Genomic DNA, 16,275 nt, shown 5'->3' with positions numbered 1-16,275 from the left:
TGGACGTGCCTCTGCGGCTCGACGACGCCTTTTGTTCACCCAAAACAGACGTCAAAGTGGCCGTTTCCACCACTTCCGTCTGTTTCATTAGCTCCGCCCCGACCGACTGGCTGACTCAAATTTTCGATGTTCCATAAAAGTATTTTTAAAAATAAATGAATAAACGTAACGTCAAAAGACGGCGCATCACTAGAGCCGTGATTTTTATTTTATTTTATTTTTTAAAAGGTCGAAATCATTTTGTTAAAAATAATACAAAAAAGGAGCTGACACTCCGCAAGGGTGGAGTCAAAGGTTTAGCTCCACCCCACGTTTAGCCACTCGAGCGACTCAGTTTAAATTTCTCACCCAGATCAAATATTTTAGACTATACTATTTCTTTTGTTACTAATTGTATATCCATCCATCCATTTTCCTAAACCGCTTGCTCCTCACAAGGGTCGCAGGGGTGCTGGAGCCTATCCCAGCTGTCTCCGGGCAGTAAGCGGGGTACACTGAACAAAACGACTACATTTTAACTCTAATTTTAATTAAAAAAATAAAATAAAATCTCATTACTTTTATTTGACCATTAAATATATACACACTGTGTGTATATATATATATATATATGTATGTATGTAATGTATATAGTTATACATATATACTTGATGGGTTTTAAATGGATTACTTTTTTTGCAGTAAAAGGTTAATATTTTATATGATGAGTTTGTTTTTTGTTTTTTCTTTTTTAACTTTTTTTTCTCTGCTGTTTGTTTTCATGTTTATATGTTCAATAAATCAATCAATCAATCAATATTTTGTCTATTTGAGATTTTCATTATTTTCCTGTACAATTAATGCATTTCAAAACATTTTTGCCACTTGCTACTCATTCAGGTAATGACCAATCATGGCTCACCTGTTTTCTGAGTTTGGTCATGTGCCATGATTGGTTGCTACCTGATGCTTGCGTAGATGTGATGTCATTTTCAGTGACAGCAAGCAGCAAATGGTGTTTTTAAAGGTATTATAAACTAAATATAAACTTTACTGCTGTAAATGGCTAAATAAGTGAAGTCTGCCTATAAATAATAATTTTGATGATGTCGTCAATGAAAAGAAGCGACTTAAGGAAAGCCAAGTGGGTTAAAGCAGTTTATTGACATGTCAAATTTTCCCATCTCACTCGAACTCGCTGATGACGAGGAAGGAGAGCAAAAACTACTTTATGGAGATCAATCAAAACAATCGTCTTGAACATAGTAACTGCTTTCTGCTCCCGTCCTGTGAAACTAACTTCTAAAATACTTTGTTCATGGGGTCCAGGTCATTCAAAAAGGGAGGACGAGTAGCTGAAGGGGATGAAAAAGATCAAATGGAGATCAAGTACGAGTGGAGTGAGCACGCATGCAGAAAGAAAAAAAAAATCCAAAAGAAATCTGAAATTAATTCATTCAGTTTCTGCTCCGTGTACTAATAAACACTTTTGTCTTCCCTAGTTGCAATAATTCAGCACATGGATGGATATTGAACAAATGCTTTTCAATAATCCACTAACTGGAAGACATTTCTGCACACTAGTAGCACAACTAAACGTTAACTAGCGGTGCACAATGGTGCACTACCATGGCACTAAAATGGTGTCACTACTAGTGACAATTGAGCATGTCACACCAAAAGCTGTCAAATAAATCAAGGATACAGAACAAATGCTCATGTCATATGCTACTAGTGCGCCGAAATGTCTTAAGAGCATACTCGTACGTGGCTGCACTAGTAGAGTGCAGAATAAATGCTGCAATTTGTCGCATGTGCATCATACAGTTAACATTCCATACTTCCATTCATCAACTAGTTAAGTGAGCAGGTTGGGGACCTAATATATATGTAATATAAGGAGACCGATTCCAAACAATTCTTTTTGATTCTTGGAGCGAAATAACTTTGAGCAAGGCCAAAATGATTGCTAGCACTACTCCAAAGCAAATCTAGTGCTTTTTATCCATTTTTTTTTCCATTTGTTGAACGAAAAAAATCGAGTGAAATGATTGGCGAACAAAATGTACATGAGCGGCAAATTAAATACACAAAAAACAAGATAATAATAGAGAATAATTTGCGTACACACTAGTAGCAACATCATGCTAATGTTTAACCTTGGCAGGAAATGACAAAATAGCTACAAGTGAAATGCATAGCAGGAGATTATTATTATTATTTAAAAAAAGATGCCAAGGTCTCAAAAATCAAAAAACAGTTTCCAGTCGCGTCATAAAAACCCAAATAAATACATTTGTTTTTGCTTTTTGTGGCATGATTGAGCTTGTTTTCTTCTTCCGAGCGACCCTGAGAGGTAACGGTTGTGTGATTTGTATTTATTTATTTTATTTTATTTTTTTGAGATGACGAATGTGGAAACACTAAAAAAAAATACCCCCCAAAAAACAAAATGTTTTCTATACACTGAGATATGGAGTTGAGTGCGCCCCCTATAAATGCCATGCAAATGTAAATGAATGTTAGTGTTCCTTTGGTAAAAGGTTAGACAACAACACACAAATGCATAAAGTTCTACATGTGTGTCCAATTTTTTTTTTTGGTTTTTTTTTTTTTTTACAAAAATAAGTGTAGAAAAATTGCCGTTACAAATCTGAAAAATGCATCCTCCAATGTATAAAAAAAAAAAGAAAAAAAAAAGTAGCATCTATTATTCTCCATCTCTATTGTATATTAAAGCTATAACCAAATATATACATTTTGTTTTATTTTTTTTCAAGTTAGTGAGGGTATACGACAAAATAGCAAAACCCATCGTGTTTTTTTTGTTTGTTTGTTGTTGCTTAAAATTTCCTTCAAAATTGTCTTGATGAAATCTGCATAGCGGATGTGTAACACGTGCATCGCATGTCGAAAGGTTTCAAAACAAAAGGTGAAAAAAATAATAATAATCGGATGTAATAATCGGATGTCTGGTCCTGCTCATATGTAAGTGCCACAAAAAAAAAAAAAATCTAAAATCAGGTCACAACATTTGATAGGAAGCCGACCCATCACTTGTCGACAATTTAACCTCAAATGCCCTATTTAAAAAAACAAAACAAAACAAACAAACTTCATTTTATTAGTTCAATTGCATTTTTGGTTTAAAAATGCACCTAATAGCAATCCTGTCAAAAAGCAGGCACGCCTCCTGGTTTCTCCTGCAGTACCAAGTCCGACCTGTGAGAGGCAGCACAGGACATGTAGACGAAGAAATCCACGAAGCTAGGCTAACAGTTAGCTTTTCCGCTAACTTGAAGACGATCACACGTAATAATTTGCGCGGCAGTTTATTATTTATGATCATCAACTCCGAGTTTGTTTTCTGAGAAGTTGGAGGGGGTTAAAAATGACACGCCCCTAATCTTTTCACGACGTCCGATAATCGGCTCTTTGGCAAATTTGATCGGAAGTAAAACTGCTCAAATCCGATTGATTATTATTGGCTCTCCTTTTGTTTTGGAGTCCAAATCGGTTTGAACTTTAACACAGACGATTTACCGAAATATTCAACAGGTTTAATGCTGCATTCGAGGAAGGTCGGAAGTCGGACATTTTCCGAGTTCAAACCAGGAAGTGTGTACAGGAACTTGGAAATTCCACTTGCGAATGCTGCATTCGAAGATGGTCGGAAGTCAGAAAAATCAGAGTTGTTTTTTTCCCAGTTCCGACCCGAAATGGCAGATAGTGATAAATTGTTTTTTATTTTGGTCCTCAAAACTCATTTTGACCTCTAGCAAACTTACTTTCTCGCAATTTTGCTTAATTTATTGATTTTATCTTAATTCATAATCACACCATACTGTTCAGTAGTTGACCGTATAATTTTATGCAGGAAGACAGCGGCAATAATTGCGTTTCGTGAAGTTATGTCGAATATTTATGAATGAAGAAAGCTATCTAGTTTTGTTTTTTGTTTTTTTTCCCCCCCGAATGAATTGTTTTTTACCATTCACGGTCTGTTGTCACCATTGTAGAGTGACGTCACTTGTAGTCCGTTGGTGAAGTCGGGGTCCTTTCTTATTCCCGACTTCACAAGTTACTTGAGTTCAAGGGGGCGTTCACGTACACGCTTCCTGGTTTGAACTCTGAAAAGTCCGACTATCCTCGAATGCAGCAGAAGTTGAGGGAAAAAGGACTAAATGTGACGTCATTCTGAATGGCAAAACACAATTTACTCGATTATAAAACTAGATAGCTTTCTTCCTTCATAAATATTCAACATAACTCCACGTCATTCAACGTACGTGACAGTATGTCGCTATCTCCCAGCATGAAAATATACGGTCAACTACTCAACTGTATGGAATGCGAATGAAATACGATAAAAACAATAAAAGAAGCAAAATTGCGAGAAGTTAAGTTTGCAGGAAGTCAAAATGAGTTTTGAGGACCAAAATAAAAAAACTATTTATCACTATCCACCATTTTGGTTGTTTACTTTCACCTCGAACGCTTTCGGGTCGGAACTGGGAAGAAAAAAAAACTGATATCTGACTTCCTACCATCCTCGAATGCAGCATAGACTCGTGTTTTTGAGGTGTAAATGAATACACCTCACATCACAAAACCTTTTCAGACTACATGTCTTAATCGGGCCGTTACAGACATTGATTGCAAAAGGGGGGGAAACGGCAAAAATGGGTCCTGATTATTATTATTATTATCATTATTATTATTATCTGTGCACCCCGCTTAACTACTGGAAATCAAAAGAAAAGAAAAACACGACATTTGCCCAAATCACAATTAGTGTTGAATCAGCAAGAAGAAAAAAAAAAAAAAAAAAAAAGTCATTTAACGTCTCGTGTGCGAAACGATGGTCGGCGTCCCCGTTTTGTACCGACCCGCAGGCACGTCCTCCTGCAGGGAAAAACTGGCCGCTTGTCAACGTGACATTTCGTCAACTGGCAGGCGGACTTGAGGAAGTCTTGATGAAGAAAAAAAATGGCCGCAGCCATGTGATGGAAAACAAAATGGAGGAGGAGGAGGAGGAAGAGGAGGGACTAAAAAAAAAAAAAAAAAAGTGTGTGCATAGTCGACGATTGCGTTGGCACGTGACGAGAGGCCGGTCCACATGGAGAGGCGGCAGGAAGTTTGTCCCCCCTGGGGGCGGGGCCACATCCGGGAGGGGGGTGGGGGGGGGGGGGGGGGGGGGGTTCTCTTCTCCTGGTAAGAAACATTGGGAGAAAATTAAGCTTGTTGTGTTTCTTTTTCGAATAATGATAACCATGTTGACATGTCTAAATGCATCATTTTCTTTTTCATTCTCAGCAAGAGCATGAATTTTATCCAAGAGGAGATTAAGGGCAGAAAGATAACCCGAACAAGCAAAGAAATATGGCAAAAAAAAAAAAGGTGAGTAAAAAACACAGGTATGACATTTACTTCTCACTAACGAGACACATTTTATCTGAGTGGAGACTAAGGGCAAAAGGTTTACAGAGCACTAACAAGATACACAGCAGGAGAACCAAAAGTAAATAGTGCAGATTTGTATTTATTGAGTCAGGAGATCAATTAATCCAAGAGGAGACGAAGGGCAGCAAGAAAATAGAAGAAATATAAAACAATCACAGAAATAACTTGTCCAAGAGGAGACTAAGGGCAGTCAGATAACAGAGTGCTAGTTGGAAGGCCAAGGGAAAATATTTTATCTCTGTAAGGAGACTAAGTGCAGTAAGACAATCAAGCACTACTAAATTTTTGGGAAGGAGACAAAATTTGTTGCAGGTGGAGACTAAGAATGAATTTTCATCCATGAGGAGACGAGTGTTAAAAACGAACCAGAGCACTACAATTAAAGTTAAGAACTATGGCATTAAGGAGACAAATTTAATCAAAGTGGAGACTAAGGGCAGAAAGACAAAATGCTGAAAAAGCATCCAAGATGAGATGAAGGGCAGCAAGGAATTTAAAAAAAAAAAAAAAAAGAACGTGATCCTAAAGGAGATGAAGGGCGGCGGTAAAAATACCTGGGCTAAGCCTTTAGCTGGGCACCCAGTTGTGGGCGGAGCCCTGCGTGGCAGCGGACCCGGCGTAGCCCGACTGCCCGGCGGGGCCGGCGTAGGGGTCGAAGTTGAAGTCGATGCCGTCGGCGTCCATGAGGTCACTGTTGATGATGTAGTCCACGTCGCAGTCCAGGTTCTCGGTGAACATGTCCACATCCAGGTCGGTGGGCAGCCGCTCGGGCGCCGCCTGGAAGCAGGGCGGCGCCCCGAAGTGTCCCGCCGCCGAGGGGACGGAGTGGTGCTGCGCTTTCGGGGCGGGCATCGGCACCGGGTCCTGCGACACGCCCGACGACAGGATCATGCCCAGACTGAGGTGGGGTTGCTGGTGCGGGTGCAGGTGGTGCTGCACAGGCGCCGGCGCGCTCAGAGGACCCCCCGCGCCGGCTTCCGGGCCCTTGCCCAGCAGCAGTTGGCTGGGTTTGGGCCTGACACCCACCACCGTGGAGCCCAGGCCCATCAGGCCCGCTGGGGCGGATGCCAGAGGCGGGGCCTGCGCCATCAGGACGTCGCTAGGAGGCGGCGAGTCGGAGGTGAGCAGCACCTCCAGGCTGGAGGGCACGTGGGTCCCGTAGTGGGGGGCGGCGCTGGCGTGAGGGGAATTGAAGAGGGAGTTGCCGAAGTCCTTGGGGGTGGGCCCTACCGCCGCCGGCTGCTGATGGAAGGCGGAGAAGGAGGCGGCGCCGCGGGGCAGCAGTGTGGCGGCGGACGGCAGCGGGGTGGGCGGACCCGGCGGGGCTGTGCTGGGGCTGGCGCCGCCCCGCCGGCCGCCCATCAGGGTCAGCCCGTCGATCAGGTCCAGCTCCTCCATCAGGGTCTCGGCCAGGGTGGGCGTGAGGGCGCTGGCGGCGTAGCGGCCCAGTAACGCGTCCTCGGGCAGGTTGTCGTCGTCGTCCTCCTGGCCCGGCGCGATGGGCGACAGGCGCCCGCTCAGCGTGCTGGCATTGGAGCTGGTACGGGGCCGGAACGACGTCCACATGTCGCCGTCGTCCAGGCTGCCGCGGGACGACGGGCTGCTGCTGCTCACCCCCCACTTGGGGAACTGCTGCGACGCGTTGGGGCTGTCGGGGCCGGCGGAGCCATCGCTTGGCGGGGGCGGAGCCCCGCCCCCGCCGGCCCCCGCCTGCTTCTTGGTCTGCTTGGCGCGTATGCGGCTCTTCAGCAGCTTGCTGCTGTTGTCCATGGAGGCGGCGCGGCGGCGGGGGGCTTTGCCCGTCTTGCCCCCATCTGGGTTGAGCATCCACCAGGAGCTCTTGCCCGTCGACTCGTTGTGGACCCGCAGGAACTTGTTGTGCAGCGACAGATTGTGGCGGATGGAATTCTACGAGGAAAGAAAAAAACAACATATTTTTCATGGAGGCCACTTTTCCACTTTTCATGTTCCCCGTGTAAAATGTCTCTGATTCAAACATGAAAAAAATTTTGGCGCCACCCTGTGTCATCTTGACAGCAAGGAAGTATGTTGAAGTGATTTGAGGAGCTCTCTCTCCCAATTGGTGTTTTGAATGAAAACTAAACAAAAACAATTTCGTCAACACACATTCTTCACCGGACTACAACTAGACCAGACTACAACAATAGTAATAATAAACAATAAGTGGAAAAAAAAAAGCCAACAGCTATAAAAGTTCCAACAATAACGCTAATCCAACCGCTAACCAATGCTTGCTAATTTATTAGCTCGTAGCATGGAGCCATAGTAGCCACTTGTTGATATAATGTAACTGTGTCTCAAGTTGTTTTTCATAAAAAAAGATGAGAGAAAAATTGATGTGAAATAGTTTGAGATCTGAAATTTTCAAGATGATCTGGTGACAAAAAAAAAATATACAGAGATAAAATGATTGTCCTGACTAAAACGTTGACAAAAACTAGACGAATAAAGTTTTCTTGGACTAAAACTAAGACCAAAATACTCAAGTTATAGTCGACCAAAAATCGACTAAATAAAAACGTGATGAGATTGACTAACTATGATAAAAACTAATCAGCGTGATTGAAACTGGACTAAAACTTGAGACTGAATTTTAAAATGGCAGATAAAATTAACACCACTCCCAGTGAACAAAATCGAGGTGAGTTGAGGAGTTTTATGTCATTCTCTGCCGCCACCTTGTGGCATCTCACTAACTACGAAGGATGTTGAAGTGAGTTGAAAAGCTTCATGGTATGCTTTTCTACTAGTGATGGGAAAACACTGATCAGAATATATGACTGGATAGCCACTAGGCCAAGACTTTTTGAGGTCGCGAGGCAGCCATATTGGTCCTCCAAAGAAACGTTTCCCGGCATACAATCCGATACATTTAAAATATCGAAATTGGAGAATATTTGAGACAGTACTTAGTAGAAATAAATTGATTTATGGTGTTTAAAATTTGTGAAACATAAACAAGAAAACTTCATACATTTTATAACTTGCCTTTAATACACGTATAAATGACATGCTTAATGATGTTTAGTACAGGAGGAAACTTGGATATTTTTTTTAATTAAAGAATTCTAACTGTAATTCTACAAAAGATGCCTCTGCTAAATCTAATATTGGGGTCTAAGGAACTGAACAGTACAAGAAAAAGGGGGTCTTCAAAGCAGTACATAACGTTTGTTATTTTTTTGTTTGTTTTTTTACTTGTTAAAATTAGTGACCGCCCTGCCACAAACCCCGCCTCCGGCCTTATACTAACTGCCTACTGCCTTATACGTCTCATCTGTACGTATAGCGTATGGTTTATACAGTACAGTGGAACCTCTACTTACGAACGTCTCATCATACGAAATTTTCGAGTTACGAAACGCCTCAACGGGAAAATATTGCCTCTTGTTATGAAAGAAATCTCTAGATACGAAAGGTAAAAATACATTACCGAACGCAACATACTTTCGGCTATGGCTATTTCCTACCATAGGTACTAGGGGTGTTAAAAAAAATCGATTCGGCGATATATCGCGATACTACATCGCGCAATTCTCGAATCGATTCAATAATCGGCTGAATGGATTTTTTTATTTTTATTTTTTTTTTAAAGAGCTCAGAATTGTTCATTCGGTAGTCTTACCGATTCAACGTCTTATCATTGCCTTTTTTTTTTTTTTTTTTTTGTGTGTGTGAATCGATTTTTAAACTTCCATTTTTAATGGAAAAATATTCAACAAAACGTCTGACTTCGGGTTAGAATTCACACCTTGAGCATGGAAGAATGTTATATGAACGGAACATTAAGCCTTAATATTTTATTTTAATGCTGTTCAAACATGAAACAGATTACAACCTCTATAAGACTGAAATTTCAGATAAATAAATAATACATTTTCATATAAATCTTACACTCTACAAGCTTACTGATTAGTATTTTCTAAATTTGAATGAAAAAAATTCGCAACAATCGACTTGTAAATTCGTATCGGGATTAATCGGTATCGAATCGAATCGTGACCTGTGAATCGTGATACGAATCGAATCGTCAGGTACTAGGCAATTCACACCCCTAATAGGTACCTACGAGCGTAAATACTAGATCGGTGTTTGTGCATCGTTCTGGCATCCCATTGGCTAAGAGGAACCTCTACCATAGGTATCTATGAGCGTATACTAGATCGGTGTCTATACAGCGTCCTCATCATTCATCCCACGGCCCATGAAGTGTTCGATAGTTTTTCGTAAATGTATGAACTAACGGCCAACGAATTTGTGCAAAAATTCAAACAATTGGTGATTGATGAAGGCACAGTTTTTAATTGCAACGAGACGGGCCTTTTTTTTTTTTTTTTTGAAAAAGATGCCTCGCCATACCGGAAGATTCCATGAAGTTTCAGAATTTGTTTAAAAGAATCACCCAGAAAAAGTGTTCACCAGTCGGGCGTTTGCTCACTAAGATGATGTTTGCCTTGGACATTTCCGAAGGATTGTTTAGAAAAAAATAAAATAAAATAAAATAAAATAAAAAAAACATTCATGGATCAGTTCTTTACAAAACACCAGGCAAAAAAAAAAAAAACACTGCTGAGAGAGAGCAACATGAACCAAAGAGGGCAAAAAACGATGAGGACAGCAGTTAAAAAGGTAAATGACCATCATTTTTATTCTTTACATTATGCACAACTCTCATTTATTGTGCAATAATCGAATTTAACATGTATTTGTTACATGTTTTGATGCATTTTTATGCTTTATAAAACATTTGTGTATGAATTTTGGGAGGCTTGGAACGGATTAGGGCATTTACATGGAAAATGCGTCTCTACTTACAAAATTTCATCAAGTTCATCACCGTGGCAATTAATTATTGCCAATTTGCACCGGTGTCGGCCGTAAACTCGCCAAAACACAACAGCCGTGCGCTTAGCGAACACAGTTTTTTATTTTTATTTTTTTGTTATTGTTGTTTTCCGCCTCTCGTCCCAGGCACATATCCACATGCACAGCCGTGGTCTCCGAGCAGGGAAGTCGATTTGCGCCGCCAGTTGCCTTCACGGAAACTATCTGGGCGGGGGGCGGGGAGAGAGAGAGAGAAAAAAAAGAAAAAACGCCATCGAACGGACCAATCAGAAGCGAGCGACGCCCCGCCATCGACGTGCGTCCAAGGATTGGCGACGTGTGCACGTCGGCCGGCCACGAGCGACGCAGCACTTAAAATTCATGGCTCGCGTCGATCATGTGATCGACGGCGCTCATCGACGCGAGAGCAAACGTGGAGGCATAAATTAGGCTTAATGCTTACCAGCGAGGGACGGCGATTCGGCGGCGCGTTTGCATTGTAGTCAATGGAGTTCGCGCCACTAAAAAAAGCGAAAGTGCCATCACGTACCTCAAAAAAGGAGAAAATCGTGCCACGGCTGTTTAGTCCCTGGAAAGAGGTGAAACTAGTTGACGGTGCTCACTTGTTGACTCGCTAAAGCGCTCCACTTCCTTGTCACCAAGGGACACGCCTCCTCCGCTCCGGTGAGCACGAAAGTGCGAATGAGCGACAACCATTCCATAAACACTCTACGCGGTGAAACGCTCGCGAATGAAGTAAGTCTACCATTGCTACTATCCTTAAGAACTACCATCACAAAGTAAAATAAAACGACTTTATTATACAGTACAATTTATTTCTTTAATTACAATACAATAGCACATTTATTATACATAAAATAAGGTATATTTTTGTGTAGTTTTAAGTAGAAAATTATGTTTTATAGGGGCCTGGGAACGGATTATTCTCATTTTAATGGTTTCTTATGGGAAATAAATGTTCGGAAGAAGAACTTTTCGGCTTACACACACTCTCTGGGAACCAATTAAGTTCGTGAGCCGAGGTATCACTGTAATTGTATGTTGTTGGATTTTGTATGCAGTGGTGGTTGCTTTAAAGTGCTCTAGAAAATTAAAATATAGTTGAGTTTACTGATAGACTGATATGTTTTTTTTCAAGGCCGTTCCCGATACAGATTGATTATTAGTAGTCATGGAGGCCGATATTCATTTGCAGTAAAATAGAAAAAAACATTTTTCTTTTAAACTATAATTGACAGATTTGTTAAAAAAATAACAGTTTCAGCGCTTCCAGGGCCATTAGCATGTGTTAAGATAAATTTAAAAAAAATAATAATACAAATTAAAAAGCAAGTAAATCAATCCCTAAATATTTCTACTGTAAATAAAGTTTTCTAAAATTTCAATATTATTTCTCTTTCTTTCTCTCTTTTTTTTTTTTTTTAATAAAAACTGTAGGAAGTTCCTATTTTTTATAAAGTGGAAATTTAAATACAGGTCTATATTGTGATAAAGTCCTTTATTTTCTGTAATACAATTAAATAAGCAAAAATGCCATACATTCTGGATTCATTACAAATCAACTGCAATATTGCAAGCCTTTTATTGTTTTAATTATGATTATGATTTATTTATTTATTTATAATTATGATTATGGCATTTTTTTTACTTGGTCTGAGGGAATATTCTAATATTTTGAGATAGGATATTTGAGTTTTCGTAAGCTGTAAGCCATAATCAGCAATATTAAAATAATAAAAGGCTTGCAATATTTCAGTTGATTTGTAATGAATACAGAATGTATGACATTTTTGTTTATTTAATTGCAGAAAATAATGTACTTTATCACAATATTCTAATTTTCTGAGACAGTAGATCCATAAATGAAAAGTTCTCTGCATCCCATTGAGTGACAAATGCATGTGAATGTAGCTCATTTGAGGTTTTTGTTAGGGTTCGTGAAACGTTTCGAAAGACCTCTGCAGTGAAAAATTGTCTGAATATGTTCCAAATGTGTTTACGACAAGTAAAAAGTGACTATGAACATCTTACAATTCCTGATGAAAACCCCAAATTCGCTACGTTCGTAAAGATTCACCGCTCAGTAAGATATTCGCTTTAGCGGCCTTCAGATTAATAAAATGGCCGATGCCGATATTTGTCAACGATAATCAGCCTAGCCGATAATCGGTCCAGCCCGAGTTAAGTTGAGGGCGAGCACAAAAAGGGTTAATGTGCTAATTTTTCAGTGAACTAGACTAAGTGCAATTTCTGGAGAAATTGCGCGGGAATGCCGAATGCTAAGATTTGAATGCATGTGGAATGCTTATCAAGTCAATTGAGAGATAATTTATGAATTTATGATCTCCTGGTTACTGGACAATGCGCTTTTCCAACTGTGCCACCGAGCAGTATCAAACATCTGGTAATGATGATAAGTTATATGTATGGAAGCAGGCGTGAAAAGTGATACTTAGAAAAAGTTCAATGTCTGTCCCATTGAAAATGAATGGGGAAACGTTGATCTTTAACGTTAAATTGTTAATGTAATGTAAGTAATGTGGAATCAGACTATATTATACCCCGGGAAGCGTCAATTTTTGCAGCTAGTTGAAATTCGAACAGTGTAAATTGGAAGTATTATGTGGGAGTTGTTACGCGGCAAAAATGTGTGGAGAATACTTCAGCATTCCCACAATCACAGAGGATATAAGCTCCCAAAAGATATTTTCTAACTGTAGATTTCCCCCCAAAACAACAAGTACATTTCCAGTAGCTGCCCTCATTGTTGTCGTCTACTCCAATGGGGACTGACCTTCCAGCCGGCCGAGCTGTTGCTGTCGCCCTTGTCTCGGAAGTACGGCACCGTCTTCACCATCCACTCGTAGATCTGCGCCAGCGTCAGCCTCTTGTCCGGCGAGTTCTCGATGGCCTGGCTGATGAGGTCGGCGTAGCTCTGGTTTCCCCACGCGTTGCGCCTGGATGAACCCTTGCGGGGGGTCACGCCGCCCGCCGCTGGGTCGGCCGCAGCCGCCCCCGCCGCTGCCGCCCCCGCCGCTGCCTTCTCCGGCTCGGAGGTGGCCGTCGCATGCAGCCGCTGCGGATCCGGCTTGTCGTCGTCTGCAGGGGGAGTCCCGGCAGCGGACTCGGCGCCATCAGGGGCTTCCTGCTTCACGGCCGAGATGTCCGGCCGAGGCAGCGGCCATGTGCACGAGCGGGGGCGGCTCTGCGGCTCGAAATCCGGGTCGATGGGTGGCGCCGGCAACTCGTCCATGGCGATCCTCTCGTCCATCTTCAACTTTTTGGCTACTTTGGATGCACTCCAAAACTACTTACAACCCTCTAAATGTTTTTATTCCAGGTAGGGAAAAAAACAATATACTGTGAGTAAATACTAGGGTCCTAAAAAATAAAATTAAAAAAAATATTCCAGGTAGTGAAAAAAACATCAACAATATACTGTGAGTAAACACTATGCGGCCTAAAAAAAAAAAAAAAAAAAAAAAAAAGGACGTAATAATCTGGGCACACCAATAGCTCCAGTTAATCCTCAGATTGGAGATTAGGGAACCCAAATAATCTCCTTAATACGAACTATCATAAACCTGATTTATGTGGAAGGAGGGAACGGGAACCCCTTTGTTTGAAATAATCGTATGAATTTCCCCTATGGATGAATAATCTACAAACCAAAAATAAGTAAGAACTCTAAGTATCTTGGAGTTAAAAAAATAAAATAAAATAAATATTTTTCATCTACTAGCACTACTTGTTGTAGTTTGACAGTAAATGGATAAGTTTAAAAACAAAGTGATGCTGACAATTGTTGCCACTTCTATTTCCCCTTAAGGGATTGTGGCGAGTATAATAAATTGGAAAAAAAAATGAGTTCGTCCTGTTTATAAAAAAAAAATTAAAATAAATACAAGATCCAGTTGGGGGGTAAAAACGCCTTCAAACGACGACCACTACAACACGCTGACAGTTCTGTCTGGGCTGAAATTGAAGACGAACCAAAATACCAATTTGACCACGAGTGGGGGGAAAAATACAAAATGGTGGCTATTACTTTAAAAAAAATAAAATTAATTTAAAAAAAAAGGGGGAGCTGAATTTTACTCACTACGTGTACAAGAATCCAAGTGTTGTTAGGCGTGCACAATCCGCCACCACATGTCGCCATCTGCCATGTTTGTCCACTCGTGGCGCCGCACACGATGCCACGAGAGGCGGTTACAAAACGCCTCCGACTCCGCCGCCGAGGCCCCGGAGCTCGCCGCGCCGGGATTCTTCCCCCACCCGCGTCTCCCAACAAGTGGCCGAATAAAACAAGCCTTTTCGGCGGAGACGCACGAACGAGTCCCCCCGACCCGGGGGTGAGGCACCCAACTTTTTTTTTTGAAAAACAAGCCCGGGTAGCCCCCCGGTCACGTTAGCCGCTTTTAAGCTGCTGCTACTCCGGAGTTTGCAACGCGCCGAAAAGTCCGCCGAGAACTCGCCCAAAGTGGCCGTTTGGAGGCGGCGGTGACTCGGATGGAAGTTGTGGTCGTCCCGGTGGTCCGACGAAGCTCCCGTCGGGCGTCTTGAATAGTTAGTTTGCGTTTGTTTTGTTTTGACTCGAGGCGAAGACTCCCTTCTGACGTCTCTGTTTACCACTGTCAAGTAAAACGCACTGCGCACGCGCCGAGGTGCATTCTGGGAAAGGGAGTCTTTCGGCCGGCAAACGCAGCGTAAACAAAACTTGAACCTTTTATAGCACCTTACGTAACCGTCCCAAGTTCCAGGTACGTACTGTTCCACGCGTCCCAGTTAGGTATTAAGCGGAGGTCAGTTGCCAAAAGTGTACTCAAGTAAGAGTACTGTTATTTTAGACAGAGTAACAACTCTCAAGTAAAAGTAAACAGTATTCCTCCAAATTGCTAGACCATGGTAAGTACATACATTCCGTGAAAAAGCTACTGGTTACCAGCAACTTTCGCGAAACATTAATTAATTAATTAATTAATTTATTTATTTATAGTCAGCGTGGACGTCAAATGGACAAAATATCAACCCAACAGTTATCACTTTAACAAAAACTAATACATTTTATAACGTGATCAAGAATGGCAGACTGTAGCTCATTGCCATAATAGATTGAAAGTGTTTCTTCTTATCAAAAATAAAAAGTAGAAATATATGCTGCAATAAAAGTATTCTGACAAGTACAATTAATATAAATTACTTAAGTACATGTCAACGTGTGTTACACGTGTATTAACGATGGACAAACACAACACTTTTTATCCTCAAAAATGGTTATTTAACTTAATAATATAGAATTTTGGTGAATATATAGACAGGGAGCAAAAATAGAAAATAGTCACACAGAGGTGCAGATACTTGTTTAAAAAAAAAAGCTCAGTTAAAAAAAAAAAAACTGATTCAACAACTTCTCCTTTATTTAATCCACAAGTAGATTAAAAAAAAAAGTACATTGAATTGAATATGGTTTCATATTAATCAGTGAAATTTTCCACTGCAGTTGACTTTACCTTTATTCATATATATATATATATTTACATTATGATGTCATCTGTGGTACATGGGAAAAAAAGTAACGAGCCTGTTTTGATCCAGCTATAAAGTACAAATACTATATATGTTTTCCTATGTAGTTAGGGACGAGGAGACAAGTAAAAGATAGATAGTTAAGTAAGTACAAGTTTGAGGAAAGTGCAGATTGCTAACTTAAGATTTCCCCACCACTCAATAAATCAGGTTTTTACTGTTAATTCTCACCATACCAACCCCACAAAAAAATTTTAGGACAGCGATCGTATGGGAGGGGACAAAGTGTGCTCCATGTTGGTTATTGTTTACCTGGCTGGTAACAATGTGTTCCGTTCTTTCAGTTTTATTATTCTAATGATCAATATTGAAGCAGATAAACAGGAAGTATGGAAATAGTATGTGTAACCCACAGTAACATATATGATGTGATGACTC

General features: G+C 40.9%; 1 protein-coding gene across 2 annotated transcripts; it reads right to left on the bottom strand.

Annotated features, from left to right (window-relative positions):
- Positions 1-5,162: 5,162 nt before the first annotated feature.
- foxo4 (forkhead box O4) lies at positions 5,163-14,989 on the bottom strand. Of its 2 annotated transcripts, XM_077532409.1 has the most exons (4): positions 14,411-14,989; positions 13,103-13,629; positions 5,997-7,350; positions 5,163-5,190 (listed from the first exon to the last, which is right to left on the bottom strand). In XM_077532409.1, the coding sequence occupies exons 2-3, from the start codon at positions 13,577-13,579 to the stop codon at positions 6,010-6,012; spliced, it is 1,818 nt and encodes a 605-aa protein (XP_077388535.1). In that variant the 5' UTR covers positions 13,580-13,629; positions 14,411-14,989; the 3' UTR covers positions 5,163-5,190; positions 5,997-6,009. The 2 variants fall into 2 exon arrangements, with proteins under 2 accessions (XP_077388535.1, XP_077388534.1); XM_077532408.1 differs by having other exon boundaries at positions 13,103-14,989.
- Positions 14,990-16,275: the final 1,286 nt, after the last annotated feature.

The sequence above is a fragment of the Festucalex cinctus genome, chromosome 9 (genome assembly GCF_051991245.1).
Source record: "Festucalex cinctus isolate MCC-2025b chromosome 9, RoL_Fcin_1.0, whole genome shotgun sequence".
NCBI classification, from domain to species: Eukaryota; Metazoa; Chordata; class Actinopteri; order Syngnathiformes; family Syngnathidae; genus Festucalex; species Festucalex cinctus.
The sequence above is the reverse complement of the archived record's forward strand: the minus strand, read 5'-3'. Positions and strand labels throughout refer to the sequence as shown.

Coding starts and splice junctions, on each gene's coding strand:
- foxo4 (XM_077532408.1), bottom strand. CDS start 13,579: ATGGACGAGAGGATCGCCATGGACGAGTTGCCGGCGCCACCCATCGAC. Junction 7,351..13,102: donor ACAGCTCGGCCGGCTGGAAG/GTCAGTCCCCAT, acceptor CTTTCCTCGTAG/AATTCCATCCGCCACAATCT.